The sequence below is a fragment of the Corythoichthys intestinalis genome, chromosome 15 (assembly GCF_030265065.1).
Source record: "Corythoichthys intestinalis isolate RoL2023-P3 chromosome 15, ASM3026506v1, whole genome shotgun sequence".
Classification (NCBI taxonomy): domain Eukaryota; kingdom Metazoa; phylum Chordata; class Actinopteri; order Syngnathiformes; family Syngnathidae; genus Corythoichthys; species Corythoichthys intestinalis.
The window spans coordinates 5,767,806-5,790,512 of record NC_080409.1 but is presented as its reverse complement, the minus strand read 5'-3'; the positions used below and the strand labels follow the sequence as shown (position 1 = coordinate 5,790,512).

General features: G+C 43.0%; 1 protein-coding gene across 2 annotated transcripts in view; it reads left to right on the top strand.

Moving 5' to 3' along the window:
• Window positions 1–22,707, top strand: part of LOC130930678 (protein unc-79 homolog) — a 172,004-nt gene that overhangs the window by 143,371 nt on the left and 5,926 nt on the right. Inside the window, exons 43-49 of one of the 2 annotated variants that reach the window (XM_057858695.1) lie at window positions 14,169–14,273; window positions 14,355–14,432; window positions 14,522–14,611; window positions 14,686–14,861; window positions 18,719–18,902; window positions 18,985–19,185; window positions 19,288–19,365. In XM_057858695.1, the coding sequence (XP_057714678.1) occupies window positions 14,169–14,273; window positions 14,355–14,432; window positions 14,522–14,611; window positions 14,686–14,861; window positions 18,719–18,902; window positions 18,985–19,185; window positions 19,288–19,365 (912 nt within the window). Of the gene's footprint in view, window positions 1–14,168; window positions 14,274–14,354; window positions 14,433–14,521; window positions 14,612–14,685; window positions 14,862–18,718; window positions 18,903–18,984; window positions 19,189–19,287; window positions 19,366–22,707 lie in introns of both variants that reach the window. The other variant, XM_057858694.1, reaches the window with a different exon arrangement.

Genomic DNA, 22,707 nt, shown 5'->3' with positions numbered 1-22,707 from the left:
GACATACTCCCATTGTGATCATTAAACATACCTCGTTTATTAAGACAAAGCAGCGAACAGGAAGGGGTTATGGGGGAACCGGAAAAAAAAGGAGAGAAAGACAGAAGAAACACAAACAACAAGAAATACATTGAACGCTAACTATGGATATGTTGGTGCTATCGTCAGCTAGATATATTTCTGGTTGACACCATGTGAGGGGCCTGGTAACCAGGGAAAGAGGGGGGTCTCTAGAATATAAATGATTGGGAGGGGTGGAGTGTACACAAATCAGCCCTGTGATCTGGAACCCAGTAATCGTGTGAATCCCTTGTGAGTGTGAGCCAGTTGGCAGCCCACCTTACGCTGCCCCATCGCCAATCCCGGGACCGAGGTCCCCCACCTGAGGGCGCCCAATCACATCCAGTCATGCGCAAATCCCATCAAACATCGAAGGATGGATAGGCTGCCCCCACTAGCCAGCCCGGGGGGGTAGAGGCAGCGCAGCCCATCCATCCTGCCGCAGCCCAGCAAAGGGGCCATTGTCACCCCCCAGGGATCCAGGGTGGTTCCCCGGGCCACCCGCGCCCCCATCAACCGGCCTTCAGGATGGGAAGAGGGGACATACCACCAACCCCCACCCCCACCTGCCTGTACGGCCCACGAACCACAGCCGCAGCCCCCCCAACCGGCATGGCACATCGCGGGACCCCCAGCCAGCGACCCGTGCTGGAGTGCAGGGCGGATACCCAGGTAGAGAAGAGAGGGGAAGGCAGAAGCTGGAGAATGTTGACAATATGATTTGCAGTTTGGCATACGTACTGTAATATTGCTGCATTCATGTGTTGTTGGAGCAATCGAAACAATGATCCTCTATTACACAGTGTCTGTAAAAAGCACCAAACAGTCACTCAACTTGTGATGTATGGTTGGAGCATTAAAATAGGGTACTCTTCTTTATGTATGAACGTTTCGATGAGCCAAACGGTTTTGCCTGGGCCGAATAAACGCCATTTAGAAAAAAAAAAAAGAAAAAAAATGTCTCATAGAATGTAGCTTTTGCATTACAGGCAAACTACCATCAACAAAAGCCGTCTTGATGAGTCTGACAATCTGAGTCATTGGTATCAGTGACTCTTGGAGCCCTGCAAAAACAACTGCTGTCGTGTTTGTATTTCTCCTGCTTTTCTGAAACTGGATAGGATCATTTATCAGGTGATTGACTGATTTTGTTCTTCTCCATTCCTCCCAAAGGGCACAGTAGGAAACAGATCATGAGTCCAATAAACCACGTTATTTATATGAGATGAAAGTGCTATGGCGAGTAAGATCCTCCCCGTAAGAGTTAAACCTTTTAATCAAATTAGCGGTGATTAAAAATGTTGAGTTGTGTTGTTTTGCAGGCCTTTTGGTCATCATTCTTCTGGCGTTGTACTACTTCCCTGACTCCCAAGACGGCTAGAAATGTGACCGTGCGTCACACATGATTAAATAGGCAATCAACCGGTATTGATTAACATGATTAGTCGGTGTGCCGTAGGGCCATGGGGTCTGCTGCGGCTTTCCAAGGTGCCATCTCAGACGGAAGTGGCGCCAGGCTCGTCTAGGCCGTTTGGCCCCGAGGATCCTCAATCCTCCGCCACTGTCAACAGTGCGTGCTTTATGTCTCCTGCAGTATTGATTTTCTACACCCTCTTCAATTCTCCACCGTACAATATCCGCATTTCAAAACCCAGAGTCACTATCATCAATTACTCTTGGAACCTGTCCGATGCAGTTTTTTTTTTCCCCAAACAACAATTTCTGGGAAGGATTCGCAACCCATCTTGCCTGTCTTTTGAGGTCAGGTATTAAAGTCGAAAGGAAATCTTATTTTTGACTTGAAGTTTCCCGTAGTGTGCCTCAGTGGATGCTACCATTTGTGTGTTTTTATTTACTCAAGGTAACATGCTCCATTATTTTTTAATTTTGGAGAATTCAGGTGTGGTCACGCACAAGCCACACATTGGGTATATACAGTGGGGCAAATAAGTATGTAGTCAACCACTAATTGTGCAAATTCTCCTACTTGAAAATATTAGAGGCCTGTAATTGTCAACATCGGTAAACCTCAACTATGAGAGACAGAATGTGGAAAAAAACAGAAAATCACATTGTTTGATTTTTAAAGAATTTATTTGCAAATCATGGTGGAAAATAAGTATTTGGTCTAGGCCTGAACGATATATCGTTTAAACACCGCCATCGCGATGTGCACGTGTGCAATAGTCCCATCGCAAGTACTTGCGATTTTTTTTAATCCACAAATGTATGTTGCTCCATGCTTTCTCTGTCCTGAGTTGATCGCTTTAGTGACACTCACACAACCTCCCTCTCCCTCTCCCTCTCCCTCCCTCCCTCTCCTAGGTCTTTGTTCCTCTGCGCACTTGCTTATTAAAGTTAACGATGGTTGTGTTTGATCTTGCCACAGAGACGGACTTCAATCACACCGCATCTTTCAGTCGTCGTTTAACTTGTTAAGCGCGTGTTGCATGAAGGAAGCGTGCGCTGGAATGAATGTGTGTGCGTGGAAACGTTGGGGAGAGCCGGTGTTCTGACGAATGGGTATGCTTTGTACACCTGTTGTGTTGTGTCCTGGAAATAAACACTAGAAGTGATTCTGCAGCCAAGGTAGATAAACAGAAGCATTAAATAAAGCAAAGCATTTTTCTACTACAGTACATTATTCTTGTTTAAAAATGATTCGATGATCTGCACGTGTGGTACATGATTGGAAAGCTTAAAATCTCAACTTTCTGGGGGAAGAAAAATTTTTAACAGGAGGGCATTTTTTTAAAAAAAAGAAATGTTTTTTAAACAGCAAAACCCTAGCTGGAGGTGAGAGCATGCGAGAGCAGAATTACAGACACCATGACTTTAACGAGATATTATCGCGTACTTATCTTGTTTCAATCCAAAAGCTCCATGTCGCATGTATCACTGAGTGTCAAGACACAGCTGTGACTGGCCGCAGCTGGATTATTTCATTTTATTTTATGGGTGAAACATGGTACTATAGCAGAAATCGCAGACATCAAGGAGTGGTCGGGATTTTCTTTTTCATATATTTACCCTTTTAAAAGTTTTTTTTCCCCAATTTTTCTTTTTTCGGGTAAGTTATTTATCATCTATCATAGCAGGGAAAATGCGACAGTAACAAAAAAATACAATTTAGCGAAAGTTATGAGGTAGATATCCGTGACTTTTTTACAGACGCCATATTTTTCATTGTGACATAATTTGTTTAAAAATTGAAAATATGCGAGTGAATCATTTTTTAAAGTTAGCCATATAAATTTTGTAAAGCATATTTTAGGGGGAACATTTTGAAAAAAACATGTCTAATATATGTATAATATGTATCTTTTTTCAATGCAAAAAAAAATAAATATATATATATATATATATATATATATATATATATTTTTTTTTTTTCTTTTAATATCGCAATATAATATCGCAATATATTGCAACCCCCCCAAAAAATCGCAGCAATAGTTTTTTCCAATATCGTTCAGGCCTAATTTGGTCTATACCAAAAGTTCATCTCAATACTTTATTATGTACTCTTTGTTGGCAATAACGGAGGCCAAACGTTGTCTGTAACTCCTCACAAGCTTTTCACACACTGTTGCTAGTATTTTGGCCCATTCCTCCATGCAGATCTCCTCTAGAGCAGTGATGTTTTGGGGCTGTCGTTGGGCAACACGGACTTTCAACTCCCTGCTCACCCCGTGGCGTCAAAATGATAACAAGAACAGGGAGCAAAAATCCCAGAACCACATGGGGGGATTTGAATGACCTACAGACAGCTGGGACCACAGTATCAAAGGCTACAATCAGTAACACAATGCGCCACCAGGGACTCAAATCCTGCACTGCCAGACGTGTCTCCCAGCTGAAGAAAGTACACGTCCAGGCCCGTCTGCGGTTCGCTAGAGAGCATTTGGATGATACAGAAGAGGACTGGGAGAATGTGTTATGGTCAGATGAAACCAAAATAGAACTTTTTGGTAGAAACACAGGTTCTCTTGTTTGGAGGAAAAAGAATACTGAATTGCACCATACCCACTGTGAAGCATGGGGGTGGAAACATCATGCTTTGGGGCTGTTTTTCTGCAAAGGGACCAGGATGACTGATCTGAGTAAAGGAAAGAATGAATGGGGCCATGTATCGAGAGATTTTGAGTGAAAATCTCCTTCCATCAGCAAGGGCATTGAAGATGAGACGTGGCTGGGTCTTTCAGCATGACAATGATCCCATACACACAGCTAGGGCAACAAAGGAGTGGCTTCGTAAGAAGCATTTCAAGGTCCTGGAGTGGCCTAGCCAGTCTCCTGGTCTCAACCCCATAAAAACCCAACCTGTGTTGCCCAACGACAGCCCCAAAACATCACTGCTCTGGAGGAAATCTGCATGGGGGGGGTTCGCATTCTGTCTCTCATGGTTGAGGTTTAACCATGTTGACAATGACAGGCCTCTCTAATATTTTCAAGTGGGAGAACTTGCACAATTAGTGGTTGACTAAATACTTATTTGCCCCACTGTATAGGTAGGGGAGTGCCATCTTAGGCACCCCACGATTCGATTCGATTATGATTCAGGGTGTTGCGATTCGATTATTAAACGTAGATCACAGTATTGGCGATGATCACGATTATCATGATTATCGATGCATCGTGCATTACTAATTAATAAAGTAGCCAAACAAATTTATGTCAATTGTTTATTTAAAATATCCTAATGATTCAACAGGAACGATGGAAACATGCTCATACAACAAAAAGCTGCCTTTAAACTTTTTTTTTTTTTTTTTAAACAAGGAATTGCAAAAACTCGTGAACAAGACCCCAAGATACTTAAACTCCTCCACTTGGGGCAGGATCTCATCCCCGACCCGGAGAGGGCATGCCACCCTTTTCCGGCTGAGGATCATGGTCTCGGATTTGGAGGTGCTGATCTTCATCCCAACCGCTTCACACTCGGCTGCAAACCGCCCCAGTGAGAGTTGGAGGTCACGGCTTGATGAAGCCAACAGCATCACATCATCTGCAAAAAGCAGAGATGAGATGCTGAGGCCACCAAACCGGACCCCCTCAACGCTTCGGCTGCGCCTAGAAATTCTGTCCATAAAAATTATGAACAGAATCGGTGACAAAGGGCAGCCTTGGCGGAGTCCAATCCTCACTGGGAACGAATTCGACTTACTGCCGGCAATGCGGACCAGACTCTGACACTGGTTGTACAGGGACCGAACAGCCCTTACCAAGGGGCTCGGTACCCCGTACTCCCAGAGCACCCTCCACAGGACTCCCCTAGGCACACGGTCGAACGCCTTCTCCAAATCCACAAAACACATGTAGACTGGTTGAGCGAACTCCCATGCACCCTCGAGGACCCTGCCGAGGGTGTAGAGCTGGTCCACTGTTCCACGGCCGGGACGAAAACCACACTGCTCCTCCTGAATCCGAGATTCGACTTCCCGACGGACCCTCCTCTCCAGCACCCCTGAATAGACTTTACCGGGGAGGCTGAGGAGTGTGATCCCTCTATAATTGGAACACACCCTCCGGTCCCCCTTTTTAAAAAGGGGGACCACCACCCCGGTCTGCCAATCCAGAGGCACTGTCCCCGATGTCCACGCGATGTTGTAGAGGCGTGTCAGCCATGACAGCCCTACAACATCCAGAGCCTTTAGGAACTCTGGGCGGATCTCATCTACCCCTGGGGCCTTGCCACCGAGGAGCTTACCAACCACCTCAGTGACTTCAACCCCAGAGATTGAAGAGCCCACCTCAGAGTCCCCAGACTCTGCTTCCTCAAAGGAAGGCGTGTCGGTGGAATTGAGGAGGGCTTCGAAGTATTCTCCCCACCGACTCACGACGTCCCGAGTCGAGGTCAGCAGTACACCATCTTCACTATACACAGTGTTGGTGCACTGCTTTCCTCTCCTCAGACGCCGGATGGTGGACCAGAATTTCCTCGAAGCCGTCCGGAAGTCGATTTCCATGGCCTCACCGAACTCCTCCCATGTCCGAGTTTTTGCCTCGGCGACCGCCGAAGCCGCAGTCCGCTTGGTCAGCCGGTACCTGTCAGCTGCCTCCGGAGTCCCACAGGCCAAAAAGGCCCGATAGGCCTCCTTCTTCAGCTTGACGGCATCCCTTACCCCAGGTGTCATCCAGCGGGTTCGGGGATTGCCGCCACGACAGGCACCAACCACCTTACGGCCACAGCTCCGATCGGCCGCCTCAACAATGGAGGTGCGGAACATGGTCCACTCGGACTCAATGTCCCCCACCTCCCCCGGGACAAGGGAGAAGTTCTGCCGGAGGTGGGTGTTGAAGCCCTTTCTGACAGGGGATTCTGCCAGACGTTCCCAGCAGACCCTCACAATACGTTTGGGCCTGCCAGGTCTGACCAGCATCTTCCCCCACCATCGGAGCCAACACACCACCAGGTGGTGATCAGTTGACAGCTCCGCCCCTCTCTTCACCCGAGTGTCCAAAACATGCGGCCGCAAGTCGGATGACACGATCACAAAGTCGATCATCGAACTGCGGCCTAGGGTGTCCTGGTGCCAAGTGCACATATGGACACCCTTATGTTTGAACATGGTGTTCGTTATGGACAATCCGTGACGAGCACAGAAGTCCAATAACAGAACACCGCTCGGGTTCTGATCGGGGGGGCCGTTCCTCCCAATCACGCCCCTCCAGGTCTCACTGTCATTGCCCACGTGAGCGTTGAAGTCCCCCAGCAGAACGAGGGAGTCCCCAGAGGGGGCACTCTCCAGCACACCCTCCAAGGACTCCAAAAAGGGTGGGTAGTCTGAACTGCTGTTTGGTGCATAAGCACAAACAACAGTCAGGACCCTTCCCCCCACCCGAAGGCGGAGGGAGGCTACCCTCTCGTCTACTGGGGTAAACCCCAGCGTACAGGCACCAAGCCGGGGGGCAATAAGTATACCCACACCTGCTCGGCGCCTCTCACCGTGGGCAACTCCAGAGTGGAAGAGGGCCCAACCCCTCTCGAGAGGACTGGTATCGGAACCCAAACTGTGTGTGGAGGAGAGTCCAACTATATCTAGTTGGAACTTCTCTGCCTCACACACCAGCTCGGGCTCCTTCCCCGCCAGAGAGGTGACATTCCATGTCCCAAGAGTTAGCTTCTGTAGCCGGGGGTTGGACCGCCAAGGCCCCCGCCTTTGGCTGCCGCCCAAATTGCTACGCACCCGACCCCTTTGGCCCTTCCCACAGGTGGTGAGCCCATGGGAAGGCGGACCCACGTTGCCTTTTCGGGCTGTGCCCGGCCGGACCCCATGGGAAAAGGCCCGGCCACCAGACGCTCGCCTTCGAGCCCCACCCCCAGGCCTGGCTCCAGAGGAGGGCCCCGGTAACCTGCGTCCGGGCAAGGGAAACTTGGATCCTGTAATTTTCTCCATCATAAGGGGTCTTGTGAGCCATTCTTTGTCTGGCCCCTCACCTAGGACCTGTTTGCCATGGGTGACCCTGCCAGGGGCTTAAAGCCCCCCAGACAACATAGCTCCTAAAAAATAGCGGGAGATTGACAGGCGGATCGGTGCAGCGTCTGCAGTGATGCGGACTCTGCACCGGTCCGTTGTGGTGAAGAAGGAGCTGAGCCAAAAGGCGAAGCTCTCGATTTACCGGTCGATCTACGTTCCTACCCTCACCTATGGTCACGAGCTGTGGGTCATGACCGAAAGAACAAGATCCCGGATACAAGCGGCCGAAATGAGTTTCCTCCGCAGGGTGTCCGGGCTCTCCCTTAGAGATCGGGTGAGAAGCTCGGTCATCCGGGAGGGGCTTGGTGTCGAGCCGCTACTCCTCCGCGTTGAGAGGAGCCAGTTGAGGTGGCTCGGGCATCTGGTTCGGATGCCTCCTGGACGCCTCCCTGCCCCGGGGTCGACCCAGGACACGCTGGAGAGACTATGTCACTCGGCTGGCCTGGGAACGTCTTGGAATCCCGCCGGAGGAGCTGGCTGAAGTGGCTGGGGAGAGGGAAGTTTGGGCTTCCCTGCTGAAGCTGCTGCCCCTGCAACCCGACCCCGGAATAAGCGGAAGATAATGGATGGATGGATGGATGGAATTGCAAAAACATTACCATATTAAAGGCAGTACTTACAGTGGGGCAAATAAGTATTTAGTCAGCCACCAATTGTGCAAGTTCTCCTACTTGAAAAGATTAGAGAGGCCTGTAATTGTCAACATGGGTAAACCTCGACCATGAGAGACAGAATGTGGAAAAAAAAACAGAAAATCACATTGTTTGATTTTTAAAGAATTTATTTCCAAATTAGAGTGGAAAGTAAGTATTTGGTCACCTACAAATTTCTGGCTGTCAAGGAGGTCTAACTTCTCCTAACGAGGTCTAACGAGGCTCCACTCGTTACCTGTATTAATGGCAGCTGTTTAACTCATTATCGGTTTAAATAAACCTGTCCACAACCTCAGTCAGTTACACTCCAAACTCCACTATGGCCAAGACCAAAGAGCTGTCGAAGGACACCAGAGACAAAATTGTAGACCTGCACCAGGCTGGGAAGACTGAATCTACAATAGGTAAAACGCTTGGTGTAAAGAAATCAACTGTGGAAGCAATTATTAGAAAATGGAAGACATATAAGACCACTGATAATCTCCCTCGATCTGGGGCTCCATGCAAGATCTCACCCCGTGGCGTCAAAATGATAACAAAAACGGTGAGCAAAAATCCTAGAACCTAGTGAATGACCGACAGAGAGCTGGGACCACAGTAACAAAGGCTACTATCAGTAACACAATGCGCTGCCAGGGACTCAAAACCTGCACTGCCAGACGTGTCCCCCTGCTGAAGCCAATACACGTCCAGGCCTGTCTGCGGTTCTCTAGAGAGCATTTGGATGATCCAGAAGAGGACTGGGAGAATGTGGTATAGTCAGATGAAACCAAAATAGAACTTTTTGGTAGAAACACAGGTTCTCGTGTTTGGAAGAGAAAGAATACTGAATTGCATCCGAAGAACACCATACCCACTGTGAAACATGGGGGTGGAAACATCATGCTTTGGGGCTGTTTTTCAGCAAAGGGACCAGGACGACTGATGTGTGTAAAGGAAAGAATGAATAGGGCCATGTATCGAGAGATTTTGAGTGAAAATCTCCTTCCATCAGCAAGGGCATTGAAGATGAGACGTGGCTGGGTCTTTCAGCATGACAATGATCCCAAACACACAGCCAGGGCAACAAAGGAGTGGCTTCGCAAGAAGCATTTCAAGGTCCTTGAGTGGCCTAGCCAGTCTCCAGATCCCAACTCCATAGAAAATCTGTGGAGGGAGTTGAAAGTCCGTGTAGCCCAACGACAGCCCCAAAACATCACTACTCTAGAGGAGATCTGCATGGAGGAATGGGCCAAAATACCAGCAAAAGTGAGTGAAAGGCTTGTGAAGAGTTACAGAAAACGTTTGGCCTCGGTTATTACCAACAAAGGGTACATAACAAAGTATTGAGATGAACTTTTGGTATTGACCAAGTACTTATTTTCTACCATGATTTGTAAATAAATTCTTTAAAAATCAAACAATGTGATTTTGTGTTTTTTTTTTTTTCATATTCTGTCTCTCATGGTTGAGGTTTACCCATGTTGACAATTACAGGCCTCTCTAATATTTTCAAGTTGGAGAATATGCACAATTAGTGGTTGACTAAATACTTCTTTGCCCCACTGTATTTCTCATTAATTAAATTTATTTTTGAGTCTTTCGAAAATGAGTAAATCTCTTGCTCAGTAACCATCTACGTCCATCATAACATTGTGCCTGCGTCCGTTAAAGGTATCTGGGTGGAAGACGTGTCTTGAATTTTGTTCCGCTACTAGCGGCTGTCATAAAGTTATAGGGAAAATCATCGTTTTTGAACATTTATGAATCGTAATCGAATCGTCACGTGTCGAATCGCGATGCATCTAATAATCTGTTTTTTGGCACTCCCTTAATATAGAGGTGTGATGAAATGCACCCCCACCCCCGAATATCAAACACTTTAAAGGGGAAGTTCAGAATTTTTGACATTAGGCTTAATCTTCGAGTTAGCTGGGGTCACTGGATTTGATTTCAAAGTCCATGCAGTTTGTTCGTTATTTTTTAGTTTCAGGATTCGGAGTGGCTAAGCTAGCGCGAGTCAATGGTGCAATCTTAGCATGCCAATAAAAACAACATATGCACGCATAAAAATCACCAATAACCCATGCAATTAATAGTGTTTGCTATGTTTTAAGGATGAAGTTATTAAAACTTACCAATGCATGTCACTGACTGTATTATGAACATACTATGAACGAACAACATCGTTAATCCAGCAGCTCTGCAGGGAGCAGGGCAGAGGGATATTACATTGTATGTTTTTTTCATCGCTGATTTTTTTATGTCGCAGCCAGCAGCAAGTAACCAGTTTATATTGTTCGTCATTCTTCATAGGGAATTTGTGTGCATTGCCTTTCGCCACTGACAATGAGATTATCCTGTTTCAACAATTTTTCTTTTACCACCATATGCCCTGTATTTCTTATATATTATATCCTCTGGTTGTCTTACGTCTCTTGACTGTTCTTGGGGGCAATTTACATTGCTATTTTTGTGTAGCGATCGCAAATGCTACTCAGTGACAGCCAATTACCTTTTAATTTTTTCATTAATAATAAATCTTAATTCTATAATTTATTTACACTACCCCTGTACTAAAGATTGTTTTGCAATGGAAAAGGTAACAGTGGCAGTCAGATACCTTTTTAATTTTTTTCAGGTCATTCATTGTCATTGTTGAAGCAGCACGGCAAAACGCCACGCTAAAAAATAAGTAAAAATATCAAAATGGCTTACCTCTTTGTCCTCAGTATGACCATGGCCCGCAACAAAATGTTTAATACATATGAAATGTGAATGGCTTCACCTTGCTGCTGTTAAACTGGTCTTTTGGACGTCCGCGCAAGTCAGTCCAATCTTCACATTTTTCCTTCGAGTTTTTGGTTTCGGGAAACATATGAAGAAAACATCTTTCATATGTCGTAATGTCTAGAGTCGTTTCTACAGGTTCCATAGCAGCAGTATTTGATCGGCATGTTCTTTATTGAAATATTACCGGAGAAAACAAGCAGAAATAACATGGATTGTATGCGAGAGTGTGTCTATAATATCCAGCTTCCACATTACGATGGCTATTGGGAGGTTCTAGTCGGAAAAAAAAGTTCCCATACACCACGAGTTGCTTTAATCTGACGTGGCGCTGCCCGTCGAAAACAGACCGTCAATGTTAAGTTTAATTTATTAACTCACCCATGCAACAAATGGACTTACCCAGGCCAAAGCAGGACTCTTCCTATGGTTTAGGCAGGTCTCTCACATATAACATAGTAAACATGTAATGAGCAACGAGACTGTCTTTTTCATTTTAAGTGGGGCAAATTAATTTTATCTAAAGTAAAGTAATTGCTGAAAATTGCTGCTCTAATTTCATTCTTTTGATATGCCATATAACTTGCCATAATCCAAGGTTTTGAACAGGCACCTGCAGAGGGGGGGCGGAGGGTGCTATAATCAAAAACACCAGCAGTAGCCACCAGCAGTAACTGTAAACGCAGGTAGTCGCCTACTGTGTGGCTCATATTTAATCGAATTAATAATAACTGAGACGATGCAGCATGTGCAGATGTTTATTTGATATAAAACACTGAATCTAATAATTGCCTAACGATACAAATTGCATTTGTCAATGTGGGCATCTAACGTACAGTAACATCATTAGCCAGTTAGTTGGGCTACCCTGCTTGCTGGTAACCTATCTGGTTACCTATAAAGCCTTGGAATGGGGGAAAAATATATTGACCGGGAGAGATTTTTCATCTTTCATCATTTTTTTTTTTTTTTAATCCGGGGCAGTGGGAATAGACATTTAATGGTGTATTGTTGGGTTAACTTATTTATTGATTGTATTATTATTTACTGTTCATGACACCAGGTTTATTATGGGGATTTAATAAATAAATAAATTAATAATGCTCTAATTTTCTCTGATATAATTTTCAACTTTAATAACTGTAATTACCACCCCCCATTGCTATTTCGATCCGTGTGTCGCTACTGTTTAAAGGCAATCATATTTTTCCATTTTCTACACAACATTACCTAGAAAGGTACACATCTTTTAAGTTCTCGTTTTAATCTAAATATAGATTTAATATTTGCAATCCGTCCCTTTATTTCATTTTCTGTGATTCGGTTGTTGGTATGAATCTTAAAGTTATAATCTGGAAATTCTATTTCAATGTTTTCTTGTTTTTTGGGGGGGTAAAATTTATGTTTTTGTATTGTTCCCGCTAGCAAACATAAAAAATAAAGCGGCAGAAACCCTCAACACGACGAATAAAGCTTTGCAAGTCAGTTGCCAAGCAGTTTCCCGAAATCAAGAGAGTGGGTCGAGTCAGATGATAAAAAGTGATGCAGAGTCCAGCGATGACGACAAAGGCCCAGATGCTGAATTTCTTTTGTCTGCGACATCAGATGACGATTACTTAGAAGAAGTAAATGTAGCAAATTTTGATGGAATGAAATCATAAACTAGTTATTTATACACTACACATTTTTAAAAGAAAAATCTAGTTACCTTCATATTTTAATAATTATAATGATTTATCTTTGTATTGAGAAGACACTTAATGCTACAGAAAATAGTAAATACATTTTTTCCCACTCTAAACTGCTTGTCACTCTTCTGCCATTATAATTTTTCAATGTTATGCTAGTCCGTTGCTATTCTAACTTTGCGTTGCTTACTAAATTTCCGTTCTTTGTTTACTTGGTATAACTTCGCTTTCTATGTTGTGTCACAATCTGAGAGTGAAAGCTGATGCTGATTCAACATAAATCTGGTATTGGTATTATTGTGGCCTATTGAAAATTGTTTCAGAATGTAATATAATTAGAATATATTATATACCAATAGAGTACATTAAACAGTCAACAAAATATGTCAATGTTGTTTACAATTTAGGGTTTTATTGTTTTAATGTAATTCATGCACCTGTCAGTGCTTCACCCTCCTCAAGTTTGGCTCTCACGTCTGGAATCTCCTGACGACACAGGTATTCTCTTGGAAGGGTAATTACTTGAAGGTTTACAGCAACGCCTGGAAAATAAAATTGTTTTGTCATGTATTTTGAAAAATCAATAACATAGATCATTTATTTAGTCACATTTGGGCTAGCTTTACCATATTTAGATGGGTAGGAGCTGTCCCATAACCTAATATCCAGTTTCAGCTATGTGGAGAGCATGGAAAATGTATACAACCATGTAATCGCATTCTCTCAAATAGAAAAATCACTATGCTGGACATAGGCTTACCACTCTCCTGTTCGTGAAGTGTTGAGCTATCAATCGATAGCGTCACGAAACAGCGATCCTTACCTTTGGTGGAAATATCACTGACATCGTTGTTGCTGCTATGCTAGCTGTGGATAGTCTTCTCGGTTGTGTCTGGGAATCTACGTCACACTTCCGGGTTAGCGAAGGGACCATTAACGGAGTACAAAAAAACTAAAAAAACGCAAATTATCCTTGCAATTACGAGTTAATAATGACATGGTTGTTTTGACGAACTTGTCCAAAGTTTATATTAGTCAAATTACACCAAAATCCGAAAAGCTCTTAATCTGCCCTTTAAAAGTGAGACGCATTGATTCGTTGGCAGTACGTGGCCAACATAAGCAAACATGATGGCGGAGAGAAAGGGAGGCAAAAGTGGAAGCCAGGAGATGACAGTGTGGTTTGTAAACAGGCAGCTGGGCTTTGTGTGGAAGGGCTGAACAAAGAGAGCAGCCTGTCCTCAGGGAAGGGAGAAAGGCAGCCTGACAGCCTCATCTGAGCTGCCTGGGACTCAGGGAGGAGAGATCCGGACTGGCCTAAATCTACTCCTCAGCCTCACTATTGTCTGTCTATTCTCTAGCTCCCTCCCACCCTCTGCCCGCCTGTCCTTCCCCCTCTATTCAGCCTCGTGAGTTTATGCTCCCCTCGCAGCATGAGTAAGGGCGAGCGATAATAGAAAAAGGCAGTCTTGCTGCATCAGTACATTTACTCGCTTCTCTTATCTCCTCACATCCAGGAGCGAGATAAGTTCTACATGTCCCGCATTGTGGTGTTGGAACTGCTTCAGGCTCTCAAGTTCAAATCCCCGCTACCTGACACAAACTTGTTACTGCTTGTCCAGGTAAAAAAAAAAAACACTATAAAAAGATTTGACACACAGACACGCATGTTCAAACTCTCTGCATTTTGGTATTGTTCCTAGTTCATTTGTGCGGATATCGGCACACGGCTAGCGGAATCCACCATCATCCAAAAGCACATGATCGCTACATTGCCTGGGGTAAGTTTGACTATAAAAGAACCTTACGTATTAGAATCAGCAGCTGGAGTGAAGACAGCCTAAAAATAAAACCTGTCTCTTTCCAACAGTGCACAACAGCAGCAATGGAATGCATGAGACAATACATAAGTGAGCTCCTGGACTTCATTGCAGACATGCACACGCTAACCAAACTTAAAGTGAGTCTTTTGCATCACTTTGTTCCATCACTATTTCCAGAGGTTACAGTGCCCTCTTTTAATATGTCATTTAGAGTCACATGAAGGCTTGCTGTCAGCCACTGCACGAGGACACTTTCGGGGGGAACCTTAAAGTGGGATTGGCGCAAGTTGCCGCCATGGAGATCAGCAAAGGCAATCACCGTGACAACAAAGCCGTGGTCCGTTATCTTCCCTGGCTTTACCATCCGCCCTCTACCATGCAACAAGGGTGAGACGAGTGTTATGATAGGATACTTTCAGGCCAATTCAAGCAAATATTCACAAGCCCATGGAAGTTAAGGCAAATAACACAGAACTGCAGATACATTGTAAGCATGTCCATTTTTCAATGTTTATTATTCTGGTAACTGTACCAGATTAGGGACAAAATATCATTTGACGATACAGTGTATCACAAAAGTGAGTACACCCCTCACATTTCTGCAGATATTTAAGTATATCTTTTAATGGGGCAACACTGACAAAATGACAATTTGACACAATGAAAAGTTGTCTGTGTGCAGCTTATATACCGTATTGGCCCAAATATAAAACGGCCCTGATTATAAGACGACCCCCTCTTTTTCAAGACTCAAGTTTGAAAAATGACTTTTTTGAACACCAAATTAGTTTTTATACAGAAAATAATTTCAGTACATCCGAAACAAATGATTATTACAATATATTTGATAAAAAAAAGCATGTTATTTTGCCTCATTCAAATCTTAATATATGAACATATAAATATGTAAACTAAAGTGCAATCACATTAGTAAATGAATGGCTTCTGGTTTTTGAAATGTAAATAAACCAATCTATTGTGATTGTAACACCTATGACGTGATTACAGTCAATTAATCATGCTATGGGCTAGTACTAGGTTCGGCTACTGACGCAGTATATGCATAAACCAAATAAATGACTCGGACAAGTTATGGTGTTGAACTGCCGGCCTATTTTTTATATACAAAACAACACATACAACATACTTACACTTAACATTAAGAATTGAAAAAAAAAAAAAAAAATACAAATTTCAAAAAAGGACATTTGTTCCCTGATTGAATAAGTCAGTTTTTTCCCCGTTAAGATCTCTTTCTATGTTATAATCACTTATTTTTTGTTATTTGTAGGATCTATTTATCAACTATTTTTCCTATCTTATAATCAGTTACTTTTGATTATTTTTAGGATCTATTGTTTTTGTTTTTCAGATTTCTAATTTTTCTTTTTAATCAACTGATTTCTTCAACTTCCTCATTTTTTTCCATCAAATGGTTTCGCCTTTTGTTGATCAACAAAATTGGTAAGTCAATAACACTAAAAAAAGACAGATGAAGAAAAATAAAAAGGACAAGAAGCGTTAACTCAAAACAATTCAGCAAAAGGCTGAACGACTCCAATATAAAGGAGTCTGTCTTTTCGCTGTATCAATGGGGTGGGGGGAATCCTCCGTTGGGCAACAAAAATATGGTGGATCCTACCAGATTGAAGGATGTCAAACCGAAGTCTCGCGTGCGTCTCGCTCCTGCGTGAGGCACAGTTCAATGGTTCGTTTTTGGATTAGGTCGCCATCTTGTATCCCGGTTGGAATTTCTCTCTCCAACAATTGTTCAGTCACCTCTGAATCAAGCTTTAATAGCCTATCGAATTCACAAAAATACATAAATAAATTAACTAATTCGCACACTAAAGAGCTCTAAGTATTATTAAAAATAAAGTTATCGTCGAGTGAAGTCGACAAAAGTGCAGTGACGCACGTTATAAACCGACAGAGCTGGTGGCTAGGCTAGGCAAAAAGGAGACATTTTGCGACGTCATACGTTCAATTAACCACCATTTCTTGGTTTACAACAATCGTGTGACAGAAATATCATGAATTGACACTTTTAGCATACACTGACTCAAATAATATGAACTAAAATATTAAACAAATATAAGTAAGTATATTTTTGAACTCACCAAGTCCCTTTCAGCAAGCAGTTTGTCACCAAGATGAACAGTGCTTGTGAATCATCCAAAAATACATCTTTCTCAGTTAAAAGAAAGGTTTTAGTGTCATACTTTTAATCATATTTTAATCTTTATGGCAGTAACTCTCAGTAGACTCACCGCTTCCCTTCCTCAATCACGAATGAGCAATAGCGGTGAAAGTGCGCATTCTACAGGTTAGTGCATTTCGCCAATTGAGATTTTAAAAATAAAAGCGTAGCGGAAAATTTTAAATTTTTATTTCTTTTAAATCAAATAATTGTTAGTATACTGATTATATCAAGTTTGAAATATTTTTTTAAACATATAGGTTTTCAAACAACTTTCCAATGTAATGTTTAGACAATGTATTCTTTTAATGGTTGTCTTAATCAATGGCTCTTAATTTGGTAACTATGTTAACCTGGGTTACATGATAAAACAACAAAATTGCAATAACTGCATTAACCATCAAAGTGAAGTCTAACTGTAACTGCAGTCTTCAAATCTGAATAAGGAAAAACATTGCAATAAAATAATGCAAACTTGTTAAACTAAAAAGAGTAGCTGAGATCTGGTATGACAGAACATCGCTTCAATGATATCTGGTGCCATCTAGCATCATGAATAGGGAGAGTAGCTGAGATCTGTCATGACAGAACATCGCTTCAATGATATCTGGCGCCATCTAGTGCCATGAATGGGTATATTGTCTAGACCGCGAATATAAGACGACCCCCTGTTTTTCAGTGTTAGTTCAATGCAAAAAACACCGTCTTATATTCGAGCCAATACGATAATATTAAAAAGGCTAATGAACAAAGTACCATCAGAATCTCTACTTGAGGATGTAAATTGTTGTTGATTTGGCAGATCCAATTTAAAAACATTTTGGTGATTTAAAAAAATTTTTTTTTTTTAATGTCCAATCCAGTTTCAGCTGTCAGGAACATGAAAACTAAAGCCCTGTTTTTTCAAAATATCCAATTAGATTATAAAGTATGTGTGCCAAATTGAGAAAGGAAATGTTGACGTACAGTGTATCACAAAGGTGAGTACACCCCTCGCATATCTGCAGATATTTAAGTATATCTTTTCATTGGACAACACTGACAAAATGACACTTTGACACAATGAAAAGTAGTATGTGTGCAACTTCTATAATAGAGTTAATTTATTTTCACCTCAAAATATAGCCATTAATATCCAAACCCCTGGCAACAAAAGTGAGAACACCCCTTAGTAACTACGTCAGCACTCCTGTAATGAGTCACATGACATTTTGGAGGGAAAATGACAAGCAGTACTCAATTTGGACATTTAGGGATGTACGTAGTACGCAGCAATAACTTCAACCAGACACTTCCTGTAGCTGCAGATCAGTCTGGCACATCGATCAGGACTAATCTTGGCCAATTCTTCTCTACAAAACTGCTGTAGTTCTATTATACTCTATTTCTAAAAAATATTTTAAAAATATATATATATATATATATATATATATATATATATATATTACAGCACAAATGAGCCCAAACGCAGCATAAACAAATCGCACCATTTCGGGACCATTTTGCAATAAATGGGGGGCTGCTTGACATTATCACTCGAAATTAATATCTCAAGATCTAAAAAATAATAGCTGCACGAACAAAATATTTACAGCACGAATGAAGCGTAAACGGTTGACACAATTTTTTGCCATTTTTAATCAAAATGTGGGGGGCTGGTTGACCTCAGATTGACCTATAAAAGAATTGTAATTTTAATTTTAATTGTAATTGTAAATATTTTAAAAACAATAGCAGCACAAACAAAACTTTTTTCAGCACAAGCAAGCACATGCGATTGACATCATTTTTGTATAAATTTGCATCTGATGGGAGGCCAACGTCACGGAAGTGCAATGAAATGTGAGTGTTCGCAGGCAGTCCTCCCAGTTTAAATCAATTGAACCACCATCATTGTCACTGGCAGGCAATGACTTAAATGATTCATATTGAGGAGATGAACGCCAAATGGAGGAGTTGTGTCATAAAATATTGACGATGATATTGGGTAAAAAAAAAAAAATTGCATTTTGAGAATGTTATGATGTCATATTTTCCAATGCAGTCCTAAGGAGTTCATCGAATGTGTTTCCCACGTGCGACAACTGTCTTGGCTCCTTTTGGGTTCCCTCACACACTGCGCCCTGCATCAGGGCTCCACTTCCTGTATGCCCATCCCACTGGATGCCGGCTCCCACATCGCCGATCATCTTATTGTCATTCTTATTGGCTTTCCCGAACAGTCCAAGGTCTGGCAGGAACATTATTGCGGCCGTTCAAATAACGGCAACCTGCTTATATTTGAAGCCTCTCGTTTGTCTCCATTTGCAGACGTCTGTGCTGCACATGTGCTCTTTGTTCCACGCCTTCATGTTTGCCCAGCTGTGGACCATCTACTGCGAGCAGGCGGCCGCCGCTCCTTCTTTGCAGAACCAGAACCAGACAGAGTTTTCCTCCGGCGCCATTCTGACAGGCCTGGAGTTCTGGAGTCGTGTAACACCCAGCATTCTGCAGCTTATGGCGCACAATAAGGTGGTGAGTGCTTTGCTTCCTGTTGCTCTGACGATCAAGTGCAAAATGTTGAGACAAAAAGAGTTCTCTAGCAATGATACATTTTATTTATTCTTCTTTCAGATGGTTGAGATGGTGTGTCTTCACGTTATTAGCCTAATGGAAGCTCTGCAGGAGTGCAATTCGACCATCTTTGTCAAGGTTTGCTGGAAATTTTCTACATTTACAGCTTTCATAACGCTTAATTTCATCAGAATCATAGGCAGAGATTGAGGGGGGCAGGGAGGGCCCCCCTTGATGGCCGAAAAATGTCATTACATATAATTGACTTTCCTTTTAATGAAATTAAAGGGTAAATTCAGAAATTTTGACATAAGGCTTAATCTTTAAGTTAGGGGCGGGGGTTAATTAGCGGGTGGAATTTCAGTTGCAGTTTGTCAGTTATTTATTAGTTTCAGGGCTCCAAAGTCGCTAAGGTAGTGTGTGTCAATGGTGCCTATTTAGTATGCCAATAAAAAACATGTGCACGCATGAGAATCACCAATAACCCATGCAATCAATAGTGTTGGCTATATTTCAGGATGAAGTTATTAAAATTTACCATTGCATGTCAATAACTGTGGTATGAAATGCAACATTCGTAATCCAGCAGAATTTCAATTTATTGAATTTATTTGACCATGTTAAATCTGTTAATATCGTTTTTTTTTTTATTGGCATGCTAAACAGGCACCATTGACTCCACCATTGACTTAGCTTAGCCACTCCGGAGTCTTGAAACTAACAAATAACCAATAAACTGCACTGAATTTGTTGAAATTAATCCCACTGACTAATTAAACCCCCACTAACTCGAAGATTTACCCGAATGTCAAAAATTCGAGCTTCCACTTTAAAATAAAGACCTAGTTGTTAAAATGTTGTCTATAAAAGTTGTAAAGCAATTAAAAAAAAACAAAAAAATGGATGAAATGAACAAGAATCCTTTAAAGTATTTCATAATGGGTTAAAATTATTTTTCGAACAGATCATGTGACTAGCACCTTAGAGACTGTCCCTTGCCTTGCTTGGCCATAATTATACCTGAGGAGGCAAGATACGCTGCTGGCCAAAACTATTGGCACCCCTGCAGTTCTGTCAGATAATGCTCAATTTCTCCCAGAAAAATGATTGCAATTACAAATGCTTTGGTAGTAATATCTTCATTTAATTTGCTTGCAATGAAAAAACACAAAAGAGAATGGGGAAAAAAAAAATTAAATCATTATCATTTCACACAAAACTCAAAAAATGGGCAGGACAAAAGTATTGCCACCCTCAGCCTAATACTTGGTAGCACAACCTTTAGACAAAATAACTGCTAACAACCGCTTCCGTTATCCATCAATGAGTTTCATACAATGCTCTGCTGGAATTTTAGAACTTTCTTCTTCCGTGAAAGAATGGAAGGGGGCATCTTCAGCAAATCCAGACACCACCTGTTTAGTGAGGAACTTTGAGGTGGATGATGAAGATCCTGGTGTTCCTGTAGTCAACGATCCATTTGACCCTCACATAGCTCACCTCTCAGTTGACCAAGCTGCCGACCTTCAGAACATCTTCGAGGAGATTCCATCGATCTTCAGCATGTAATCTGGTTGAAGGACACCAACCCAATTCGTCAACGCCCATACCGGATCCGCCAACAACTGACAGAACAGCTGAAGCAGGAAGTGGAGTCGATGCTGACACTGGGAGTCATTGAGCCATTAACATCAGAGTGGTGCAGCCCAGTTGTCCTTGTTTTCAAGAAGGACGGGTCTTTGCGTATCTGCATTGATTTCCGTAAGCTGAATTCCATCTCTGCTTTTGACGCTTACCCTATGCCAACAATAGATGACCTCCTTGATCGCATTGGCTCTGCATCTTTTATTACAACATTGGACTTGTGTAAAGGCTACTGGCAGGTGCCGCTGGAAGCCTCCAGCCGACCATACACTGCCTTTCGAACACCTACCGGCCTGTATCAATTTACAGTGATGCCATTTGGCCTGCATGGTGCCCCAGCAACCTTCCAACGCCTCATGGACAGGGTTCTTCAAGGCTGTGAATCATTCAGTGCTGCTTACCTTGATGATGTGGTGATTTTCAGTAGCACATGGGAAGAACATCTCGAACACCTGAGGGTAGTATTAGGGAAGATCAAGGAGGCGGGGCTGACCTTAAATATATCAAAATGTGAGTGGGCACACCAGGAAACCCGATACCTGGGGTATCAGCTGGGCGGAGGAGAGACAAATTGACAAGGTGGAAGCGATTCAGATGTGTCCTCGTCCTCGCACAAAAAAGGAGGTGCGATCATTCCTTGGCCTTGCGGGATGGTATCGCAGGTTTGTCCCACAGTTTGCCACAATCGCAGCCCCACTCACCGCTCTGACTACAAAGGACAAAAAAAATCCAGTGACTTGGACAAAGGAGTGTGAAACCGCCTTTGAGAGCTTAAAAACACTCCTCTGTTCATCTCCAGTGTTGCGCAGTCCTGATTTTAACCATCGCTTCTTGGTCCAGGTAGACGCTTCGGATGTTGGCCTTGGAGCAGTTCTTGCACAAGGCGACCCTGGAGCTGAACAACCCATCCTGTACCTGAGCCGGAAACTGCTACCACGTGAAGCCAGGTACTCGGTAGTGGAAAAGGAGGGACTAGCCATCAAGTGGGCTCTGGAGAGTCTCAAGTATTATTTATTGGGGAGAGAGTTTGATCTAGAGACAGACCATCGGGCCCTGACTTGGATCAACTCCATGAAAGACCATAACAGCCGGTTGACACGCTGGTACCTTTCGCTGCAGCCCTTCCAGTTCTCTGTCAAACACCGGTCTGGGAAATCGAACTTGGTAGCTGACTACCGCTCTTGTTTGCCAAGACTTTGTCAACCTTCGGGAGGAGGTGGATGGTGTGACGGAGTAGCCCGTCAGATCACGGGGGAAACACTGCGTCCTCGGTATAATACATAACAACATAACACACGGGAAACTCGGCGCCCTCAATATAACGCATGAGACACGGCCAACCTGGCGTTTTCAATATTATTCTTTAGACACACACACACACACGTGCGCGCATACACTCACACCATACCTGTTAACGTGTTAGGCGTCGCGGGGGTCTGGGGTGCACACTAGGCTGCCGCTACAACATCCTTACGCCATACTCTTAACAAACATTTCCACATGTAGTCATCCTCCATTCATGTGCTGAACTGTCAAAAACAAGCGTGCATTTACTTCCTGGTTTTATGACGTTGCGGACGGGACGTCAGCGAGTGACGTCACCGTACAGGTTGAGTTTATTGGCCCACGTAAATTTATTTTTCTTTCCAAATGTTATTTCGGTATAGTAGTACCAGTATTTTGTTATATTATAAATATATATATATATATACTTGAAAGATACATCTCCTGGATGCACTGGGACACATCATCAGTGATGTATCTAGGATTCATTGAGTGTTTCGGGTCTCGCAACATCAGACACCCTCGTCCTAGTGACCCAGCCGGGGTGGATCA